Source organism: Pinus tabuliformis, chromosome 4_1 (assembly GCF_031772625.1).
Source record: "Pinus tabuliformis cultivar Carrire ecotype Pingquan chromosome 4_1, CPIR1, whole genome shotgun sequence".
NCBI classification, from domain to species: Eukaryota; Viridiplantae; Streptophyta; class Pinopsida; order Pinales; family Pinaceae; genus Pinus; species Pinus tabuliformis.
In genome coordinates this window covers 427,276,081-427,301,002 of record NC_142303.1, presented here as the reverse complement: position 1 = coordinate 427,301,002, position 24,922 = coordinate 427,276,081, and the positions used below count along the sequence as shown (strand labels likewise).

At 39.7% G+C, this 24,922-nt stretch overlaps 1 protein-coding gene across 1 annotated transcript in view; it reads right to left on the bottom strand.

Moving 5' to 3' along the window:
* The window catches only part of LOC149176121 (L-arabinokinase-like), a 474,339-nt gene that overhangs the window by 382,495 nt on the left and 66,922 nt on the right, over window positions 1-24,922 (bottom strand). Inside the window, exon 6 of the mRNA XM_089419887.1 lies at window positions 3,339-3,405. Within this exon, the coding sequence (XP_089276013.1) occupies window positions 3,339-3,405 (67 nt within the window). The remainder of the gene's footprint in view (window positions 1-3,338; window positions 3,406-24,922) is intronic.

Genomic DNA, 24,922 nt, shown 5'->3' with positions numbered 1-24,922 from the left:
TCGACTTCTTTGATGCAAGCTTCAAACTGCTCCCTTCTTCTTCATCTTCATGCTTTGCCATGTTCTTCTACTTCTTCCTTCTTTACATTCTTCAAGAAACCACGATGATCAAAATTATCATTTGTTTTGTCTATCTGTTATGCTGCTATCAAACAATCATATGGAAGAGTTCTGACTTCCTAGTCTAACCAAGACATATCATGCTTATGCTCCCAACTATATTTTTGCATCCAGCTCTTCCTTCAATACTGTCTGAAGGTATGAATTTTCTAATGAAGAATTTTTTCCAAGATAGGCATACTTCTTTCGACTTTCTTTGAACGAACTGGTATTTTGACCTTTCCATGAATGATGAAATTCCTTCCTTAAGATGAGAAATGCTTTCATGTTGCTTCTATACTCATACTTTTAAACTGTTATACTGCCTTTGATGTTGCTTCTAATATCTCCTAGTGGAACATACTTCTGCCATGTTACTATGATCCTTCCAGAGTCTCATACTGTAAAACTTCTATGACCTCAATTTTGCTAATGGTTCTGCTTCTCTAGTAAATCTTTGTAGTCCTTTGCTAAATATCTACTTCTGGATTAACATGATGCAAATGTAGTTGTTGCACAAACTATAAGGTACTTGATGGTCCAAATCCTTTTATCCTTGCTTGCTAGAAGATTAGATGATTACTTCCAATTTTTTGTGATACAACTAACTCTTCCAATGTTATATGATACCATAAAATGCAAATCCCAAGAATCTTCTATCACTGCATCTTCTACTCTAATTGTCATTTAATAAAAGAGAAAACAAACTGCTTGTAGAACCTGGTAATAGTGAACTTCTTCAATAATACAGGTCCTTAATATCTTCAGTTTTTGGTTTCTTCTCAGGTTCTTCATTTTCTTCTGTAATATGAGCTCCACTTCTTTCTTTCCTCTTGTTGTTCTTCTTATTATTAGGATCCTTGGGACAATCCCTTTTAAAGTGTCCATATTCATTGCACCCAAAGCATTGTACTTTGGACATGTCTCAGCCTCCACGTGGCTGATTAGTGTTGTTGTTGTATTTTCGACGAGGTTCAAATCTTCCAAATTTTCCAAACTTCTTCTTTGACCTAGCAGCAAAAGCTTGAGACTGTTCATTGTTGGGTTCGGTGTCATCCTTGGCTTTCAATCTTGTTTCTTCTAGAACACATAAAGACCACAGTTCATCGAAAGATGGAGTATCTTTCCTCGAATAGATGTTAGTCACAACCTTGTATCTTTCTTCATCTTTTGACAACCTTGTTTTGTAAAGTTGATTCCTCAGATATTTTCTGACCTATATTATTGTCGGCATATAATTTTACCAATTCATCATAGACTTCTTTTGATGTTCCCAAACCTGCAACAAAGGGGATAAGGCGATCTTTAATGGGCTCAATGAGAATTCTTTGAGCCCTAATTTCTCCTTTATTCTACTTGGCCAACACTTGAGTCTTGTCCTTATCTAGTTCTGAAAACTTGCCTAGAACGTTTTTTGTGACTTAATCTTCTATGAGAACCAAATCAATTCTCCTCTTCCAAGCTTTGAAGTTTGATGACCCATCTAGTTTGTTGCCTTCCATACAAAAATATGCCATTTGATTTGAAGTTTGAGACATGGAGTGTAATAAAGTACTTACTTGTCCAAGATGATGCCTTCAAATATCTTCATGTTACCGAGAGTCTTCAAAGATGTCCTCTAAGATGGCTAGAGCAATAATATCTTCAAGTTGCTTCAATGATGGATTATGATACTTCCAAGAATGTAGATGATGTTCCCAAGAATCTTGATGCCTCTTGAGTGATGTCTTCTATAGAGATGTCTCCAAAGATGAGTGATGATCAAGAACTTTCCAATAGAGTCAAAAGAGAGAGATTGTTATGATGATAGTCTTCTTCAAAATGATGATGATCCTTGAGCCTCCTTAAATATAGTTGTTGCAGGTAGTATCTTCCTTTGTAGTGAGATAATTATTGTGGAGATGCCTTCAACTTATGCCAACAAAAGTGATCTTCAAACTGCCTTCTCCTCACCTTACCTCTGATACCATGTTGAGAAACTAATAGGCAAGCAAATTAGGGTTGATTTCTCTTACTTGATAATTGCTTGTGAATATATGTTGGCTTCTTATTACTTTTATTATGTTCTCTTCATCAAACAATTACCAAAACATAAACCATGAAGATCACAAAAAGACAATGAACACAAGATATAGGCTCCAATCCAGGGAAAAACCCACAAGGGGGAAAACCCAACCAGCTTCTCTTCTTACAGAATCATAAAAAAGTGAGAAATCCAAGACCAAGACCTCCCACAAGGCCCAAGTCAGCCCTCCTTCAAACCTTCCTCAACCAAGTCAACGATGGTCAAAGCTCTTCAAATCTGGTCAAACTCTGATTTTCAGCCCCTGCAACTGATCTGAATATTTCAGCCCCTACAACAATCTGAAATTTCGCACGTGACAGAAATTAGGGCAGAAATCTTGCATGTGTGGCAGAATTCTCTCTCCTTTGACCTTTGCTCTCTCACCTTTAACTTTCGCACTTTTTTCTTTCACTGATTTTCTCTCTCTTCTTGGCACAGAAATTGAAGTTGTGAGTGAGTGTGCAAATGAGGTTGAGTTGCAATGTATATATACACATCGAGGAGGTCGAATAGGTCCCTTCCAAGGCCGACTTGTCCAAGCAAGGCTGACTTGGTCTTGTGGGGACAAAAAGACTCATTTTTACTCTTTCTTTTACAAAATAGTCCAAATGAGACTTTGACTCATTACAAATTTTCTTTTGACTCCAATAAACCCTACAAGCATGAAGAACATGCTTTGACTAGAAACTCAGTAATAATAATAATTTTATTTTTCTTCTTTTTGCTTTTTCATGAAATACATAATGATACATGTACAATAATAATTATGAAGACTGAACCTAGTTACATTTTTCAACATCTCCATCATCATCAATTGCTCCGAATGTGTCATTCCAAATTGTAAGAATATCCTCTAGAGAATGTCGGGAGTGAGTGGACCTGGACAGATAATCCTGGGGTAAACCCGATGGCTACCAGCAGGTCCTCCCCCAACAACCAGCCGAACAGAGAAACAACGTTACCACAGGAAACAACTACTAATTTCTTATGAAAATCCAAACTCCTATACATATTTTTTCTTAGTTTGCAACATATTGTGATCCTTGATTTTTATTTTCCAGTTTTATATGAAAACAATTAAAAATGTATTCCCTGAAAATATGCCACTAAAATTATTTAAACAGATATCGACCCAGAAAAATAGTCCTTGAATGTACAGTAATATCAGTAGTACCTGCCAAACTGTGGAACGGTGATGATAACCAGCTTCCATAACATATTCTGCATATATAAAATCCCAACTGCATATAACCAACAAAAGAATTTTAAAAAAGGCATATTTATTACAGCTTCAAGAGAATATAGATTTGACAAAAAATTATAGTCACGTCCTCACAAAGCAAAGACTATTAAATATAGGTCGTGCAAGCAGGAAGGAAAATGTTATACTTCCAATTAATAATGCAATTGCAACATCATGAAAGCAAAACAATAACTCTAATATCAGACAACCATCAAAAAGTGTATTACCATTACATAGTTTTTATTTGAAAAAAAAACATCTTATATTCACAGGAAAATATTTACATAAAGGATATATAAAATTGACATCATAACCTCTTACGAAGAGCAACCAGAACTTCGATAAAATTAGAATAAGCTAAAGAGATCAAGAGATCAGGCAGCTTTAATCAACAAAACACTTCCAGCCAGGAGCTGTTGGAGTGCTTCATCCCATCAAATAAAACAAAAAACCAAACAATGAGCTAACCTCACTCTCAAAAAACAAACTTACAGGTGTTGTTGGCGTACCTCATCACACCAATTACAACAAAAACCAGACGATGAGCTAACCTCACTCTCAAAAACAAACTTACAGGATCTGTTGGCTACCTCATCCCACCACATAAAACAAAAACCAATAATGAGCTAACCTCATTCTAAAAAGCAAACTTACAGGGGTTGTGTGAAATTTTTGATACTGTTGCAGTTACTAGTTATTATTCACCTATATGAAAAGATTATTTGTTCTCGACAATTTATATGCGGCATATATTGAATAAAACACTATTGCAACTTCACAGAAATTAAATCACAGGAACTGAGAAAATATTGCACACAAAATAATGAACACCGATAATTTTTAGACAAATATCCCTGGAAAAACCCTGAAGGGAAACCCAGTGCAGCAGATGAGGATTTTTATTATTCTTCTTCAGCAAATCTGTAATTGATAAATAATACAACTGCTTGTCATAAACCAGCAAAGCTCCAGTAATTAATTTTCTCCAGCTACCAACATATAAAAATACCCGGAAGGAACTCGGCCTCCCTCTGCAAGATAACTCAGCCCTCTGAGATAATTTGACCTTCCTTTGCAAGTGTGTACGACCTCACACATGCGGCCCTAGCTGAAGGAAATTCGACCTTACGGCCTCCTCTAGCAACAAAACTCAGCTTGAATTCTAGGCCTTCCCTGGAAGAAATTGGGCTCGGAAACTGTCTCTCTCCCACACATGCAAATACAAAACTCAACCTCCAGAAACCCTTGCACACCAAAAAAATCTCGGCATCCTGCAGACAAATCGAACTGCCAATCTTTCTCCCTTTGTATCTCAGAAACTGGAAGAAACTGATGAAAAAATTCTATCTAAAAATCTTCTACCCAATCACTACTGATTCCTCTTTGCTTAGTGTCCTCCACGCTATCAATGTGCCCTTGCTCTCACTGCAAATATATGTAGTGAAAGTGTTCTCCAAATGCCCATCAATTTCCTCTTATAATCCCTCGTTGATGAATCCACGGTCACAATCAAACTCCAATCGATGGCTTAAGATCATCTTGACTACTAAGAATAGCTTTTCTATAAGCCGCCAGAGGAAAATCGATTTGCCTCAATTAATCCCAATTATTTAAGCCATTTCCCTAAAAGTTAGACTCTGGAAAATTAATAAATTGGCTAATTAATTCTAATTAAGGCATTTTCCTTAGAAAAAAATTTGGGTATTGGAGAAAATCAATCCATCTCATAGACACCACCTGAGACTAGAACACCTATATGAGCTACATAAACTAAAAATTTGTTGGCATACCTTGCCCCACCATATAGAAAAATACCAGATAATGAGCCAACCTCGTTCTCAAAAACAAACTCACACCCAACCATCCAAAGAATGAATAATGTTGAATCCACAAGCACTATTATATCCCAATGAGAGAAGTACAAACAAGAAAACAATAGTCTCCAAACAATGCAGAACACTAGTGCAAACTGTCCTAAAGTAGAGCTAAATAGTGATCCTCAAGATAACTCCAATACATTTGCCAAACAAACACTCAAAAATATGCTTCATAGTCTCTAGGCACTAACATACCGGACATATACCATCAAAAAACCCGCTATTGGCCAACTGAGCCTTGGACGGGGTCCCCTAGTACATCACTAACCAAGCAAAAGCCTTCAACTTATAAGAAAGCCAATAGACCAAATACTATGAAGTCGATGCACCTATTTTCCCTCTAAATCAGTGGAAACCCAACTCACATTAAGGACCAATCAACGTTGCACGAAGCGGGGATGAAACGGGTAGGTTTTTGGAAGTGGGGATGCGAAAGCGTCATTTCCCAAAAATCTAGGAAGCGAAGTGTCTCGGAAGTGTCTACTAAATATAAATATATATATATATATAAGCATTTATATTAAAAAAAAAACATTCCAAATACCAAATTAGTTGTAGAAGATTTGAAAAAATGCGTATTTTTACTTAAATCAAGATAGATATGGCATCCATGATTCCATTGTACATCAATGATTAATTATTCGAGCATCAACCATCTAGATTCTAGCAATTACAAACATACATCAAATTTTCAAGCATATTATAAAACATAAAACATTTAGAAGATAAATCATAAAATCATCAAACGTTCAAGTAACTTATCTAGCACGTGAGCAATTATCAACATTAGTCATGTCCAAAATTCAAATAATAATGTTTACAAAATAGGACACTTGGCCACCACCAAGACTCAAGTACACACTGAACTAGGAAGAGTAAGACAAAAAAGTTCAAATTCACAAGCCTACAAGTCTAATCTATGACAAAAGTAGTAAATTGTGAATATATCTATTAATCTCTCCTCCTTCCACCATGAACTGCACGTGGCGGTGGGCCTCCACGTGGTGGCAATGAAGAAGATGGTGGTTGTGGAAGTTGTGGCACTGAAACTGATGAATACAAAGCCCCTATTGTTGGTGTTGAAGCATGGAACCTCGGAACCAAGGTACCAGATGGGGGTGTCATCTCAACTCGATCATCATCATCCTGGATAAGGGCATCCTCTAATTGCTCTAATCGCAACACTCCATCCTCCAAATTGGGCTCCTCTAGATTTATGTCCCAAGATTTAAGGTATTTATTAGTCTTTGCATCATCAAAGTAATGGGACAACAATCGCAAGTTGTAGTAAACATAAACCAAGTTCTCTTCCTGGTCTAAACTCAACCTGTTCCTTTTAACACTGTGGATGAAAGAATAAGAGTTCCAACACCTCTCTGCAGAAGAAGTGTTTACCACCTATGATAGCACCTGCAATGCCAAAGTCTATAGAAGTGGAGTAGCACCTCCATGCATGTTCCACCACTCAAGATAAAAAAAAAGTTTCTCGATCTCTAATTGCGTGCATGCTCCCAAAAGGACCAGTGCTAAGCGTATAGCTAGTCAATTGTTTATGTACCATGGCAGACTCCTGATCAGGGACTAACTTATCCAATGCTCTCATATAATCCTCCAAAACCTCTGGATCTAGGTGTGGTTTTCTCCTGCTCCCCCTCCCCCCCAGGTGCTAGTGTTGAAAGCCATGATGGATGATAGTATTTAGGTGTCAAAACATATGCTAAGGCATGCCATGGAATGTTTAAACTTTAGCATATCCCATCGTTTCTCCACCTTTGCACAAATATAATTGTAAAAGGTGATATCTCTAGACTCACAATGTCTTTAATCTGCCCCAACATGCTATCCATTTGCTCATACACCTCCCCAATCATTGACCAATCTGAATCTGCAAACTTGATCATGTAATAAATAGGTTTGGTGAATTGCAAAACATATTTAATCTGTGACCAAAAAAACATGTCAAGAATAGTGGCCTTGACTACATTAGCACCATCTCTATCAGTGTTAATTTCCTCCCATGATTCAGAGGTCACCATATTAGGTAAAGCTTGTCTCACCTTCACTAGCCGCCTAAAGGTGAGGTAATAACTTGCAAATCTTGTTTTTGCAAGTTTAAGCAACTGCAACTTGGAGTAAGTGCCATAAAAGTAGTTTACCCTTGTATGCCCTGATCAATATAATGAGTTTCTTCCCTCTCTTGTAAAGCTCATTAATCCATCCACATTCTTTAAGCTTCACAATATCATGCTTCAAAGGGTTCAATGTGTGCACCAAGCACCCAAACCAAAAGACATGTGGATCAGTATGCTCAATAACTTTTCCTGTTGCCTTACAATTTGTTGCATTATCAGTGATCACTTAAACCGCATTATTAAAACCAATCTGATTGATTGCAATAGGAGATCTGTAATTTTTTGGGAAGTTGCACTAATGGAGGAGTCATGACATGTAATAAATACTGCACCACTAGAAGAAACACCAAGACCATATATCAAATGTTGGTTTCTAATATTTGTCCACCCATTTGATATAATGGATACCCCACAATCCACCCACTCATTTGTAAAACGTGTCAAAGCTCTTTGAACCTTTGTTTTTCCTCCTAATAACATTGTTCTAGCTTTCTCATAGTTGGGGCTTTTGTATCCTTTTGGGGCTTCATTGATGGCCTTAACCATATCATGCCAATAGGGAGAGCGAAGCACATTGAATGGTACACCACAAGCACAAAGAAATCTAACCATCTTTCCATCCACATCATCCCTCCCAACAACATTAAAGAAATCACCTATTGTTCTACCTCCAAAGCTTGCAGAAGTACCATGAGGAGATGAGCTGCCAAATCTAGAGGTTGCACTTGATTCAGACTGAGTTTTTGTTTCTTTCTTTTTTGTTAAGCAACCTCCTCTATTTGGATGTATTTTCTTCTTTGTTTAGTTGAAATGTTTGGGCAAATTTGTATCCCCACAGCACCCTTTTTCTCATCACTGTCCATCACCCCACAAAGATGCCTCCTCACACGAGTATATGAACCACTATATGGTTTTCCTCCATGACAATCATGAGGGCACAAAAATTTGTAGCTTCCACTACCTTTCCCCCTTCAAGTTTGGTCACATATTTCCACAAGGGTGTCAATGCAGCTTTCCCATCTAGTGTTTCAGTGTTCCCTTCATACTCATCCCCTTCCTCTTCAAACCCTTCCTCCTCATCATACATTGGGTCACACATATGGGGACCACCATCCTCTTGTTCTTCATCCCTTCTATTCCTACTCCCCCTTGCCATTATGAAAACCCAAAGTGGAATGATACATAGAAGCCAAAAGAACACCATCTTGGAATACAAATATAGGTGGTGGACAACCTGCAATTACATGAGCAAGAAGAAAGAATGGGAAAGAAAAGGAAAGGGAGGAGAAAAATACAAAAAACAATGACAAAAAAATGAGGGAGTTTGGGGTTTTCACTTAGCTCTTTAGCTCTTCTAGATGGAAGCCCTTCTTTACTCCTCCAAGCTCCTCCTCCTTCTCCTAGTTCCTCCTTGTGAAAATTCTTGAATCTAACACATCAAAAACCCCTATTGCAATTTCTGGTTTACTATCTCTTACTTGTTCTTTACATTAACAAGTTATTTAATTGCATAAACATCGAAGTTAACACAAATGAAGCCTTCACAAATATACAGATCATGCACTGAAGTAAACAGAAACAATAACACAAGGGACACCGTTATTTTTGGACAATCGTCCCCGGAAAAACCCAATACGAGAAAATTGGTGTAGCAGATATGAGGGTTTTATTATTAAGCATATTTCGTGAATACAACTAGGGTGCCAGAAATGGCTCACCCAACAAAGAATGTCCTCGGCAGTATTTCCTCTATCCGGAGATAGATATTCCAGCAAATTAGCAACCAGATAATCAACCCCACAGTGACTCTGACTATTCCTTGTGCTGGATAGCGAAAGTTTCTCCAAGCACTACTCTAGAACTGTGTCACTCTTCAGGAACTGTGTCACCCTCTCCCAGATGATTTTCTCTCAGTCTACCCCACAAAATCTCCCCAACGTTGCCTCTCAATCCCTCTACGGCTTCTGCGTCAATCTCTACACCCCTCTGCGTCCTCTACGTCTGCTCCTACAGCCTCTGCATCAGACCTTCTAGGGTTTGCATTGTCTCTCCTGACACTTCACTGCCTCTCTGCTATGTATTCTTCAGCCTCAGATGGAAATCCCTTGCTAAACTACCCCTCACTGCAACTAATCACTAACTCGATTTCCTCAACAAACCTCGCCCCTAGAAAATCGAATTCTTGATCTCTCTTGGTGTGTCTCCAACTGACCCTCAAGCCTCCTCTTATACTTTTCCTGTTGATGATTCAACGGCCGAGATTAAGTCCTTAATCAACAACTAAGATTAGAATTGGCTTGATCCTCGTCACTTAGAACTTTCTCACCATTTTATATTAATACACATTAATATTTTTATTTTCCTAAGTTTAGACTTAGGAACCCATTAAAAATATTAATTATTTTAATATCTCTTCATCCGGGTGGAATTTCTCCAAACGATTTCTGAGTCTTGGAGATCTCATCTACCTTAGCCTCTCCAAAAAATTTCATGGTTAGAGCACATCCGATAATACCAAAAATCAACACTCCCTCTTAGCGAGGAATGTGCTCTAGTAATGCTTCACCATAGAAGCATCACAGTGATCCTCCGCATCGGTCCTCTGTGTTGATGCTTACCCTGCTGGCCCACATCCACTGCACTGTTGCTTCCTGTACTTTTGCCCATGACACTGCCACTGCCACTGCCACTGCCACAGCTACATCTATACTGCAGCTCCCTCTCAAATGTTGCTCACGCTACCCATAGCGCTGCAACTCAACTACCGAGAAGTAAGTAACTGACTTCACCCAATCATTCACATCCTGGTCAGTCTGGAAGCCTCGTCATGTTGAAGCTACCTTAGCCGCTATCCTGTGCTCCCTCTGCTGCCACTGCATTGTTGCAACCTCTTATGTGCCTCTTGCACTACTGCAACCTCCACTGCACTACTACAGACTTCTGCACTCTAGCATTGCCTTGCCGCTCCATCACACCTTGCTCCACCTGATCCCTATCATCATGTTACTGTCTTTAAGGGCTCCCATAGCCAGATGTGATCCAAGAGTTTGGGCACCTCTCGGATCCTTCCCCCTTCTGTAGTCCTCTCGACTATAACTCTATGTCTCCCCACCTCTTCTCTAGAGGCGCATGAGCACTCATGGCACAATCGCCATCAGTCTCGACATCCTTCTCCGCCTTTTCTAGAGCAGCCTTTGAGTCAGAAGCTTCTCCCTTGTCTTTCTTCCTAGGGCACTGAGAGGAATAATATCCCAGCTCCCCACAGTTGAAGCACTTGACCTTGGAGATATATTTCTTCTTCCTCTTTTGAACCCCCTGTTGTCCCGCAGATGCTAAAGTTGCATCCTCCTCCTCCTATTTCTTGATTCGAACTCCCTTACCGCTACTCCCCACCTTGGTCAATCTCCTGATCTTTTCCTATCGAAGAGTTGTCCACATCTCCTCCCATCTAGGGAGAGTCACTTGTCCAAAATGCTTCGAACAAACGTCTCCCAATCCTCGGACACTGCATTCAGAGCAGTCCCGACCATGAACTCTGGATCTGGTGTAGATCCCACGGAAGTAAGTTGGTCGGGAATTCCTTGCAACCTGAGAAGGAACGGATCTATCTCCTCTCCTTTCTAGATCTGATATGACCTCAGCTGATTTTCCAATAACATCTTCCGCTGCACAGAAGAGCCCTGGTATAAGGTGGTTAGTGTCTGCCACATCTCCCTTGCTGTGTTCTTCTCAGCAATATGTGGTATGACATGATCCTTGACCCCGTCTAGAATCATGCATTTCGCTTTCGCCTCAACCTCCTCATACTTCTCATTTTCATTAGGGCCAACTGGGACAACAACTGTTTTCAAGGCATAGTCCTTCATGCGATGTTTATCCAGTATTGCCAAGGTCCTAGCCTTCCAAATGACAAAATTGGAAGCCCCACCCAATCTGTCCTGATCCCTCAATCCGTTTTAGTGCCATCTCTGCTCCTCTTCGCTAGACTCCCTCTGAGTCTTGATTTCCCTCTCGGAAATCCTCCGACCATTGTCAAATCATTCCTCTCCAATCCTCCTTTACCGCTGCAACTCGAATCTAGATTTCTTGGCTAGAAATCTGTCGAGGTAGTGCTTCCCTCTACCTTGGTTCAGTCTCCTTAAACATTGTTCTGTACTCACAGAAACAGCGTCCCACCAACTCCACAAATCAAAATCTGCTCAACTCCCTTAGCCCCGACAACTGAAGAATCTGAACCCTTCTTGCTTTGCACAATCAACTCCTCCTGGCCACTGCGTCAATCCTTCCTAGCTGAGAAAGATGACTTGGCACTATGTAGGCCTGATTTGCCCCCCTCTGCCTCTGCACTGGCCTAGATATCAGACGCAGCTAATGCATGGGCTCCTCCCAACTACTGCGTCACCTTCACCTAGCTCAAAGTGCTGACGTAGGCACTGCATGAGCCTCTGCATCACCTTCTCTGCACTGCATCACTCCTCCTCCTGCGTCTCTGGGCAGCTGCTTCTCTGCTGCAAATTCTCAGATTTTCTCCGCTTGTGTCTTCAGTCGCCTCTGATCTGCAATCCCTCTGATACCATGTGAAAATTCCTAAATCTAACATATCAGAAATCCCTACTGCAATTTCTGGTTTACTATCTCCTACTTGTTCTTTACATTAACAAGTTATTTAATTGCATAAACATCAAAGTAAACACAAATGTAGCCTTCACATATATACATATCATGCATTGAAGTAAACAAAAACAATAACACAAGGGACACCGTTATTTTTGGACAATTGTCCCCGGAAAAACCCAGTGCGGGAAAGCCATTGCAGCAGATATGAGGGTTTTATTATTAAGAAGATTTCGTGAATACAACTAGGGTGCCAGAAATGGCTCACCCAACAGAGAATGTCCTCGGCAGTAGTACCTCTATCCGGAGACAGATATTCCGGCAAATCAGCAACCGAATGATCAACCCCACAGTGACTCTGACTGTTCCTTGTGCTGGACAACGAAAGTTGCTCCAAGCACTGCTCTGGAACTGTGTCACCCTCTCCCGGTTGATCTTCTCTCAATCTTCCCCACAGAATCTCCCCAGCGTTGCCTCTGAAGCCCTCTACAACTTCTACGTCAACCTCTACGACTTCTGCATCAACCTCTACGTCAACTCCTACGGCCTCTGCGCCAGCCCTTCTAGGGCCTGCGTTGTCTCTCCCGGCACTTCACTGCCTCTCTGCTATGTATTCTTCAACCTCAAATGGAAATCCCTTGCTGAACTACCCCTCATTGCAACTGATCACTAACTCGATTTCCTCAGCAAACCTCGCCCCAAAAAATCGAATTCTTGATCTCTCTTGGTGTGTCTCCAACTGACCCTCAAGCCTCCTCTTATACTTTTCCTGTTGACGATTCAACGGCCGAGATTAAGTCCCTAATCAACGGCTAAGATTAGAACTGGCTTGATCCTCGTCACTTAGAACTTTCTCACCCATTTTATATTAATACACATTAATATTTTTATTTTCCTAAGTTTAGACTTAGGGACCCATTAAAAATATTAATTATTTTAATATCTCTTCATCCGGGTGGAATTTCTCCAAACGATTTCTAGGTCTTGGAGATCTCATGTGCCTTGGCCTCTCCGCCAAATTTCACGACTAGAGCACATCTGATGCTACCAAAAATCAACACTTCTTCACTCCTCCAAGCTCTCCTCAAGTCTCTCCCCTCTTTCTCCTCTCTTCTCCAAGCTCTCCAAAAATACAAGAGTGAGAAAATGAGAGGAGAAAGAGGTTTTTAATCCCTTCATTCCCTTCCCTAACCCAACTTAGACCCACCCACCCCCAACCACTAGTTAACAAAAAAAAAGTGAATTAGTGGGGCCGCACGGTGGAATCGGCCGGCGGCCCACGAAGTCGGTCGTGATCTGTACGGAAGAGGCTCGATCCACAGCGTTTTAGGCGGGTGATCCACCCCTCGAAACGTGTCCTAACAATTCCACAATGTTGATCGGGACGGACAGTTCCCACAGGCTAGGAAGCGTTTTTTTCCAGCCCAATCCGCGTTTCGGGGGGCGGATCATCCACGGATCTATACGAGTCGCGTTTCGTGGTTTTGATCCGGGGTGGGGGGCGTTTCGTGCAACACTAGGACCAATGATAACAAATGTCTCTGATGAAATACTCAATAGAGACAATGAGAGTCATATTGGCAACGCAAGCAGCAAAGACACATAAATAAGGAGTTAAAGGGCACCCTTGAAGAATGGACCTACTACAACAAAATATTGCAATTCTTGAGATGAAGTGTAAAACCTCAAGTGCTAGACCCACTACACCACAGAGAGGATCATTGTCATGTCACCAACCCTCTCTCCTCCAGCCAAAAGGAGGTTCTCCCTTGTAGATCTTAGGGATTAAATGGTTCATACAAGCCAAGTCAAGAGCCCCCGAGACTTCTACTTATACTTCCACCAACCAACAGATACAACAATTAGGGTTTAGGATGGATAAGATTGCTAGGGATTTCTAGTGATTTCTGTTGAAAAATGTAACTAGGTTCGGTCTTCATAAAATGTATTTATCAAAAGAATGAAAAAGATATTATTATTATTATGACTTATTAAAGCATGGTTTCATGCTTAGGTCATCATATTTTAGGTCAAAGTCTCCATTGAGGACTTCTAGGATTTATTCTAAGTCATTAAAGTCATTGTCCATTTAAAGAGACCCTTCTTAGGCTTTTGACTTATGTAAAAAGAATTAATATTGAGTCAAATAGGTTATTTGTCCCCTCCACACCATGTTGGCCTCAAACTGGGTAATTTGACCTCACCAAAAGCCTATATATTGGAGCAATTCGAATTCATTTGGAGCATTCACTCACTCTCACACAAGTTAGATATCTAGAAGAAAGCGCTGGAAAAGTGCAAAGTAGGAAAGGAACGCTAAAAGTCGTGTGAAATTGGGGAAAGGAGAAGAAGGCAAGATCAATATTTTGGGCTATCTATCTCCCTCCCATGTGGGTTTTGTGAGAATCTAGGGCATCAAGTATTAGGTGATTTCTCTTCTTATGATAACTACTTGTGAATGTTTTTTACTTTCTAGGATCTTCTCTTTCTTAGATTATTAGTGTTCTTCTTCATCAAACAGCTACCAATGCATAAACCATAAAGAGACAAGAGACACAAAATATAGGCTATCAGCAAGGGCCAAAACCTCTTTGAGAGGAAAACCCGAACAAATTCTTCTTCTTATAGAGACTTCAATTGACGACTACCAAGACCAAGACCCTTGACGTATTTTCCATTCCAAGACCAAGACAAAAGTTCCATTGAGATCCTTAGTCAACAATAGTAACCCTTTTGCTCCTTCCTCCTCCTCAACTTCTTCTTCAACCTCGGCTTCCTTCTGCTTCAGACCTTCGGCCTCCTTGAATTAGATCTGCAATCCTTGACCTTAATTCAAAACCTTCTTCTAGAGAAATATCAGTGATACCCTTGCTTAGGATACAGTATCCTCTTGGCTTGTCTTGACTTCTCTTTTGACTAGCCCTTCTTCCACTTCGCCTCCCTAGGAGGATTGCAATTCTCCTCAGCTTCCACTGCTGCAACAGACCTCTTTCTTCCTTGCACGTATGGAGGTTTATAGCCCTTAAAACAGACCCAAAAATAACCCTAAGGACTTCGCTCTTCCTTCTTCTTACTTCGTTGGTTGGGAGGCTTCTTCTTTGACCCCTTCGCACTTCTTACTACAATCTTACACTTGTCCAAAAATTTGTCTTCTGAACTAAGGTTGAGCTGCCTATTTATAGTGGTTTCCCCCTCAAATTAACCGACTTGAAGAGGGTGAGCCGACATGTCTGTGGGAGGATTTTATTAATTCCATCTTGAAGTCGACATGCTAGGAGATGCATGTGCTTGTCTTGGAGGGTCTTTTGACTCTTTTCATGACATACAAATGTGTAAATTGCCCAAGAAAGGTCCTTCATACATGACATACATCCTAAAGGCTCACAATGGGAGCCATCACTAAAAATAAAATTCCTTGCTCATGAAACCCATGAGACAAACATAACAATAATAATTTTATTTTTCTTCCTTACATCAATTACATAAAATCACAATTACACATGTCATTATGAAGACCAAACCTAGTTACACTTTTCAACACTCCCTCTTAACTAGGGAGGTATTCATAATGGTACTTGGTCATTCTCGATCTGAAGAATTAAGAAGAATCAGATTGGTAACCCATCTATTTAGCATCATATCAACCAGCATTGTCACATAGTGAGGCCTTGATTAACAGCTCTATCTCTCCATAAGATCATAGCACAATACTGGCGAGACCAATGATGTATAGACACCGTCATCATTGTTTCTCTCGTAACATACTCCACCTAGGTTCTCAGAGTGTGTTCCACTAGGACTATTCTTATCTTGGATTCCCAGTCCTCAAAGAATATCGGTCCTCTACGACTACTCTTGTTTTGGATGCCCTAACACATCCTCAAAGAGCATCAGATGCCAGATGTTTACCCAATCCTCCATTCTGTCTTCCCAAGTGAAGACAAGAATGATGTGTCTATCTCTCCCTCTTAATTAGGGAGGACATATCTATTCCAATAAAGGAATGTACTCATTCCTACGAAAGGAATGTACCTAAGCTCCCTCTTGGCTTAGGAATTTTTCTTCCAAGTTTCTACCAAGTAAGAAACTTGTTTCCAGGCTCCCTCTTAATTAGGGACCTACAGTAGCTCCTCAGGAGTAGATGATGGGACAACCAGCTACTTGAAGAACTCCTCCTCATGATGTCATCAACTTCTTTGCTTTTTTCAAGAATCTTCATGTTTGGGACTTCTACATAGGGCATAGACCATCCATCACTTTCATCCATGAGTCAATCATGTCATCATCGGAAAGTGATCCATCAGTCCATATTTGGCCTTCCTTCATGCCATGTCTCCTTAAGGATCTTACATCCTACAACATGGGCATCGATGGTGGAAGATATCCATAGATCTTCCCTTGGCAGCCCTGCATAAGCCCATCTAGATATTTGTAAGGAATGAGCATTAAAATCAAAATTACCTTTATGATGGTCTTTCATCATGACATCTTCTAGTTTGTATCAGCATCCTGCATACATATTAACACATCTCCCAAACATATATATATTGTCAAGGGTCTCTTTCTTGTCTTCATATCTTTCATGGAGATATCCTAGTCAAATCTTCTTGGTCTTTGGATGTTGATTGCCTTCTTCCATGGTTGCATATCCCATGATCTCTTCCTTCCTTTATTCACACATTTCATTCCCAGGAGCTTCCAATCAGAGTTCCTCAATTGTAGTCAACCATCTCATACCTCATATGAGGACATATTATGTTGATTTCATCTAGTGAAAGTGTGACCCATGCATTCCTGCATTCCTTCGAGGGAGGAGATCCTTCCTTTTGATTATGCTCTCAATATAAAGAATTGATCCTTGTTACTTGCAACCATATGAGATGATTCTAAAATATCGAATGTAAGCATACATACCTCATTTTCCTTTGGATCATCCAAACTTCCTGCTGCAGCTTCCTTGATTGAAAGAGCTTCAATCCCTTGATGTGCTTCACCTTTTATGTCATCACACCATCATCATATGAATTCCAAAAGTTTGGAATTCTTGATGAAACATTTGCTTCCTCTCTTGATCGGTGAACCTTTTAATGAAGATTCCATCAGAGTATCTAGAGGATCTAGAGTATCCCCATCCAGCAAATGTTTCCTTTTGACAGATGTATGATGACCCTTGTACTAGATGACCTTTTTCCTTCTCTTCCATAAGTGCCACCTATGTTACAAATGAGGTTTCCAAGAGTTATATCCTTCCATAGTTGACTGCCATACTTCAACCATCTTTCATGCCTTTTCTATGTTGATGTCACGAGCTCTTGCTTTTAATGCTTTTATGATGCCTTGATGCATCCAATTATTTTCTTAGTGAATCATAATAGTCATATCTTTCAACAGAAGACTTAGGAACTTGAAAAGATCTTATGTGAGGAAGACTATCTCAGTAATAGAGATCTCTTACTTCCTCTTTCTTGGACTTCTTCTTTTCAGCTTCCTCTACTTCTTTGGTGATATGGGCTTCTTCTCTTCCTCTTTTGTTATTGTCCTTCTTGCTCTTAGGAACATCTCTTTTGTAGTGTCCATATTCTTAACACCCATAGCATTGAATCTTAGACATGTCCCTTTTCAGATATCCTCATAAAGTATGAAGCTATTTCGTTTTCCCTTGAAATCTTCAGCTTGAAGATTTCTTGCCTTAATGATATGACTTCTCCAGCAATGCTTACGGAATACAACTTTACCAGTTTGTAATAGATTTCTTTTGAAGTTTCGAGTTTAGATACATATGGAATGAGGCGATCCTTGATGGATTCTATGAGAATCCATTGAGCCCCAACTTCCCCTTTCATATACTTGGCAAGAGCTTGAGCATCTTCCTTTCTTGGTCTAATGATAGATCCTTTGACATGTTCCATAACCTCATTTTTAATGAGATTCAGATTTGTCTTTTTCTTTCATGCAATATAGTTTGAAGCCCCAACCAATTTGTTGCTTTCCTTGCAAAAAGACATTTTGACAAATAAAGGTGTGGACATAAATATACTTACTTGATAGGATGGCTTCGTCTCCTTGTTGCTTCCTTGATGTTAATGATGATATAGAGAATATAAAAGTTTTCCTTGATGAAGATAGTTTTCTTCAAGAAGGATCCTTGATCCCACAAAGAGTGAGATGACACCGCTTTTTGATCTAGCTTCCTTTGGATGAATATTTTTCAAAATACTTTAACTTGATTCATAGATCTCTTCAACTTGAGTAGATATAGGGTTTTGGCCTTCTTTTCTTGATGATGATCCCAATACTTCTTTGTAGACTTCTTTGATCTAGGGTTATGATGCTTCCTTTGACTTCAAGATGATCTTCGCTTTGATGTCTTCCTTGAGATTTGATCCTTGAGTGTCCCTTGATAAGATGCCCTTCCTTGACTTAGTCGCCTTAGCTCTGATACCATGTTGAGAAATCTAGGGCATCAAGTATTAGGTGATTTCTCTTCTTATGATAACTGCTTGTGAATGCTTTTTACTTTCTTAGATTAGGATCTTCTCTTTCTTAGATTATTAGTGTTTTTCTTCATCAAACAGCTACCAATGCCAAAACCTCTCCCACTTGAGAGAAAAACCCGAACAAATTCTTCTTCTTATAGAGACTTCAATTGATGAATACCACAACCAAGACCCTTGACTATTTTCCATTCCAAGACCAAGACACAAGTTCCATTGAGATCCTTAGTCAACCTTCTGCTCCTTCCTCCTTCTCGGCTTCTTCTTTAACCTCGACTTCGTTCTGCTTCAAAACTTCGGCCTCCTTGAATTAGGTCTGCAATCCTTGACCTTAATTCAGAACCTTCTTCTAGAGAAATATCCTTAATACCCTTGCTTAGGATACAGTATCCTCTTGGCTTGTCTCAGCTTCTCTTTTGACTAGCTCTTCTTCCACTTCGGCTCCCTAGGAGGACTGCAATTCTCCTCGACTTCCATTGTTGCAACAGAGCTCTTTCTTCCTTGCACGTATGGAGGTTTACAGCCCTTAAAACAGACCCAAAAACAACCCTAAGGACTTCGCTCTTCCTTCTTACTTGTTGGTTGGGAGGCTTCCTCTTTGACCCCATTGCACTTCTTACTGCAGTCTCTCACTTGTTCGAAAATCTCTCTGCTGAACCAAGGCCGAGCTGCCCATTTATAGTGGTTTCTCCCTCAAATTGGCTGACTTGAAGAGGGTGAGCCAACATGTTTGTTGGAGGAGTTTATTAATTCCATCTTGAAGTCGACGTGATAGGAGATGCTTTTGCTTCTCTTGGAGGGTCTTTTGACTCTTTTAATGACTTACACAAATGTGTAACTTGCCCAAGAAGGGTCCTTCATACATGACATAGACTTTTATGACTAGATGACAAATCTTAAAGGCTCACAATGGGAGCCATCACTAAAAATAAAATTTCGTGCTCATGAAACCCATGAGACAAGCATTACAATAATAATTTTATTTTTCTTCTTTACATCAATTACATAAAATCACAATTACACATGTCATTATGAAGACCGAACCTAGCTACACTTTTCAACAGGTTCCTCTAGGAGATCGAAGTCTTTCTTGTCAAGTTGAAGTTGTTGCTGCCATTTGTTGGGTCGAAGTCACTGGAAGATGACGCTAACTTGGTGGTTGAGGAGGTCTGTGTCTAGGTTGAACAATCTCAAGAAAACTATTGAAGGAAGAGATTTTGACTGGGTTTTCCCCTAGACAGGTGTTTTTCCCTAGCAAAGTGCCTACATCTTGTGTCTTGTGTTTTTGTGATCTTCGTAAACACATAATTTGGTAATTGCTTGATGAAAAATAATATAACAAAGAAGTAAAAGAAGCCAACATAATTCACAAGTAATTATCAAGAAAGAGAAATCTAACCCTAGCTCTACTAGCATTGATTTCTCAACAATTTCAAGGTTTGAGTTCAGAAGGAAAGGATCCCCAAACAGAGGCAACCAAGAAATCACCAAGAGAGAAAAACCCTAACAAAACAGTCTGAATGATTTACAAAGAAAAATGGTGATGGGTGACGGAGGATAGAAAATTGGTGCCTTAGCATGCCATTATATTTTTGGGAGCATATGGAATTAAAGACCAAGACAAATGGAACAAATAAAATGGAATTAGGTTCAGAGACTAGAGCAAACTAGCTTGTGTTCCCTCCAAAGTGGCCTGCCTCCATGCAGCAATTTGACTGCTAAAGTTTATGAAGGTGTATATACTCTACCCCCCTCTGGATTTGAGCCTGTGACCTCTTACAAGGAAGCACATGTTCTCAAACATTAGGACCACTCAAGCTGTACTGAACATACATGCATAAATATATATGTGTGTATGCATGTGTATGTGTGTGCATGTACATATCTCATTAAGTCATCTTTGTGAGGAAGATCAGCATTGGTCTGTATTTTTCAATAACTCAACAATACCTCTGTTTTTAATATGCCAACGCAAATGACCTCAGATTAAAGCATTCTGGAATGCCACATGTCTGAACTTTCAGGCCAGCAATACAGGTGATCTGGGATCCTGAATACCTGTATTTTCAAATTCGTTGACAGTATGTAATTTCACATGAAAAAAATAAAAGCTTGAGTCTTGCATATTCCAGCATAACCTGCTTTGCCTTTGCATGCAATTTGGTCTCAAGCTTTGTCCAGAAGTTCCCTTCTGAGGTACCATAACAGTATTCATATGAGGGCTGTTGGTTGGATCAGTTCCAGAATCCGCTTCAAATATTTCAAGTTGGGTAACCCTTCCAAGCCCATGATGGACTGTCTTAGCATGTAGAAATCCTGTGTCAGCTGTCTAATTTGTGGGATCATTTTGGCACAGCCATACAGACTATGCATAAAGGAAATGGGACGTGCTACTCATCTTTCTGTTTCTTAAACCATAACTTTAATGCATTTTCCAGGCTCTCCCCTTTCCAATCACATATGCCCACTTTCATGCACTTGACATACTACCGCAGCTCATTGGAGAAATGGCAGTGCACAAAGATGTGTGAGACAAATTTTGAGTTTTCATTGCAGAGGAATCACTTTCTGGACCTTGCCATCCCCTTCTTTGCAGATTATCACATAACAGGAATCTATTTTCTAATGCCAGTAAGATATAGGTGTGAGTTTTATGCTGGACTTTAGGGTCTTCTGTAGCAACTTCTACAGCCATTTTTACATCTGGACCTCATCTTGTAGAAATGATTCTTTGTAACCTAAATGGAAAGTCAACTGACATGTCTGAGGATTGGTGCCAAAACCCAGACAAGCAACATCTCCAAAATGAAAGACCAGTCCACCAGATCATAAGTTGTCTTGCATCGCGTTGTAAAACTGATAAGGCCATCCATACCCAACAACTTGCCATTCTACATGGAATCCAAAATAATCTCTATCTAATCTGTCCTGATCACCAGAGAAACTTCGGGGGAAAAACCCCTACAACAAGCATCTCTAGCAAGTTGCAACCACCACCCTACATGTCAACGAAAAAGGATCAAAAATATTTTGGAAATGAACTAAACATACCTCTGACTATCGAAAAAGTCCTCGACATGAGAACCATCTAACCTGGGAGAACCAAGCCACATTCCTCTTTAGGAAGTCAAAATAAAATATGAAACCTTCACCCCCCTCTTGATCCACAAAAGATGAGGACAGATCCTAGCACCCGTAGAAATGTAATCCTCACCTCTGTAGACAACGATCTTCAATTTCACAACCTCCTTCTAAATGGTCTTCTTCTAGAAAGATGTGAGTCTCCTTAAGCCTAAGTAAAGCTGCCCTCAACTCATATCTCTGTTTACACACCATTATCTACCCCCAACCTCCCATAAATTTAACAGTGCAAAAAACTGCAACCTCTCACCAAAAGATTCAACCTTGAGTTCCCACATGCCTAGGGGAGAAGGTCCAAAACTCTCTAAACTAGATCTACTAACCCCAAATGGGATAGCCTGAACAAATAAGAAAAAGGCAAATCAACTGCATGACCTAAAGAAATCACAATCTGAATCTGAATGTGATTCAAACCTATCACATCCATCAGCACATCCAGAGGGTGAAGTTGGCCTAGATAGAACATATCCTCCTAATGTCCATGTCACACAACCTAGCCTACACCCAGTCATACCCCTGCCTATTGTTGGTCCAACTAAACTAATTGCTAGAGTTGCTAGGCACTCTCTACTCCTCATCCTTCTGTTTGGGCCAGGAACCTTTTCCCTGGAGGTTGATGCAGTCAAAAGAAAGATAAAAGCATAAGAAATCCATACTGAAAGAAAAAGATAAAATGCAAAAGATGGTTGGGACATTTAATTAGAGCATGGGAAAAAGCCTACCATGAGCCCTGTTGCCCGCAAAATCTAGCACACCTTGGAGAGGGATACCTTATAAGGAAATCACTAGACCAAGTGACAACAATGGGGTGATGGCCCACTATCACCACAGCCAAAACCCCCTGCTCTTTATGGATTTTCACCAATGGGAGGAGTCTTGGTATGCATATAGGTCACCTAGTAGATATTATAAAGTTAAAGGTGCAATGTGACAAAGAAGTCTCCAAGGGAAAGACACAATTTAGGCACAAGGCTCCTAGAGAAGGCAATTCGCTTTCCTTAAAAGAGGCCTAATTAGGGCAACACAAGACCTCGAGTTTGATTGATGGGTTGAGAGTTGGAATTACCAAAGGTCAAGGTGAAAAGAAAGTGTTTCCCACAATGTATTTCAAGAAGATTATGGCACATGAAAGCCTTAATAAGCCCCCAAGTTGAATCTAAAACCAAACTAGGGTTTTATCCTACGGCAAGAGAAATTAAACTAGGGTTTTATCCTACGGCAAAAAATAAATAAACTAGGGCAAGATAAATTATGGACAAAATTGGAATGAATGCCTACCAAAGGCAAATGATTTTGAGGCAACCACTTCACCCTTGATATTTAGACTTTCCAAGAGCCAAAATTTTCCTTCCTACCCAATTTGCATTAGGCCCTAGGTGACCACTTGGCCTTAAGAGGGTCGAATTAGGTAAAGAATGAGAAAGAGTAAAATTTATGGATAAATTTTGACTTGATCACCAACAAAGGATGGCCAATGCCTAGTCCTAGGGTTGATGGAGTCTACGGGTTCATTAATTTGGCTAAAACTTGTAGAGTAAGGATATTTTGATGCCCTAGCATCAAAACCCTAACTATTACCTTTTTGAGGGTTTGATAGTCACTTAAGAGAGCTAATGTTAGATCAACAATGGGATTGCCATTCACATATCATCTACGTTACCGGATCCGGCAGCCGATGGTCACAGATCTCCGTATCCTCGGATCTGATCCGGATCCGGATACGGAGAAATACATGGAAAATACGGCACGTGGCAGATGGCAGTTTTTGGAAACGGCTCCTCCTTGCCAAAAACGTATGCCTAGTAGAATGTCGGAACCCGCATAACTTTTGCCTAAATTTTGAAACCCGAAAAAGCGAAAAAGTAAAATCGCTGTATGCGTTGGAGTTTAGAGTTTTTGCTTTGCTGTATGTGTTAAAGTTAGGTGGTCCTCCTTTGGTTGGCAGTGCACCCAACAGGGGGAACAAAAGCGTCTGGCATTTAGCTTTGAGTTTTTTGGCGTTTAGCTTCAGGGGAACCAGCGTTCAAGTTCAAGTTTCAACATGTGTCGGCTGGACCAAAAAACCGCGCAAGGTATTTTAAGTTTTTAATGTTATCGCCATTGGAATGTGCCGCATTGTTTTTACCAGAACAATAAAATATTAGAACCTCCCTGTAGCAGTTCGAGGGTTCCAAGCGACAGTTCAAGGGTTATTACCAGGACTGCGATATAACCATAGTTATAATTTATCAGCATTGTTACGGTTTACCACAGCCGCGTTAATTTTTTTTAATTATCAGCGTTTACAACGTTACGGTTTACCCATAGATTTTATAAGATATATATTATTATTATCTGCGTTTAGTAGTTTACCCACGGGAGTGTTTATTGGTTTGGACAACGATGATGCTTGTTTGATTTGAGGGAACCACTGGACCTTGGGGATGGGCACATTTACATAAATAAAAATATTATGGAGTACTTTGTGTATGGAGTAATTTATTTTTCCAATTTTTATTGATTTTATTAACGTGGACTTCTATTTTTAGTATTGGTTGATTCGTGGCTTTAATTTACATCTCTTCTGGATGACACATTGGACATATCAAACTGGCCTTTGTATTTACTCTAATAAGCTTTAGCAATATGTTTTTAATGAATAAACAATATTTTTGTTGTTTGTTTACATTGATTTTGTAGTCTGGCAAAAGTTTCATATTGTACAAAATGATTGAAACTAGTAGATAAATACACATTGAATTAACATTTATTTGTTCATATATTTCATTAATTAGATCATGACTTAACAATCGAGGAGTTTGCTCTTGAAGGTTGCAATTTGTGAGCTGCCCTTCCATCCGATTAGCTCAGAGACCATTGGAGGTGTTGGTGGAACCGTATATATAATATTATCAGCGTTTATAAATTATTAATTTATTACTATCAGTTTGATAAATTATCAGCGTTTATAAATTATCACTATCAGTTTGATATATATATGTAGCTTTCAAATGAATATTTAATTTTTTAAAATCTCATATATATTTTAGTTTTTGTCTATTGATATATATATTAGTTATTTAATTCAAATTGTGTATGGATAATTATTAAATTTTAATACATTATATTTTGAATTTTATATGCAGTTGTGAGTAACGTAATCTATATATCATTATGGAGCCATCACAGCACAAGCAGAGTGAAGGGGAAATCATCAAGACAGACCCAAAATCTCCTCTATGGCGGTATGTGGAGATTATTGGAAAAATCCCGGAGGT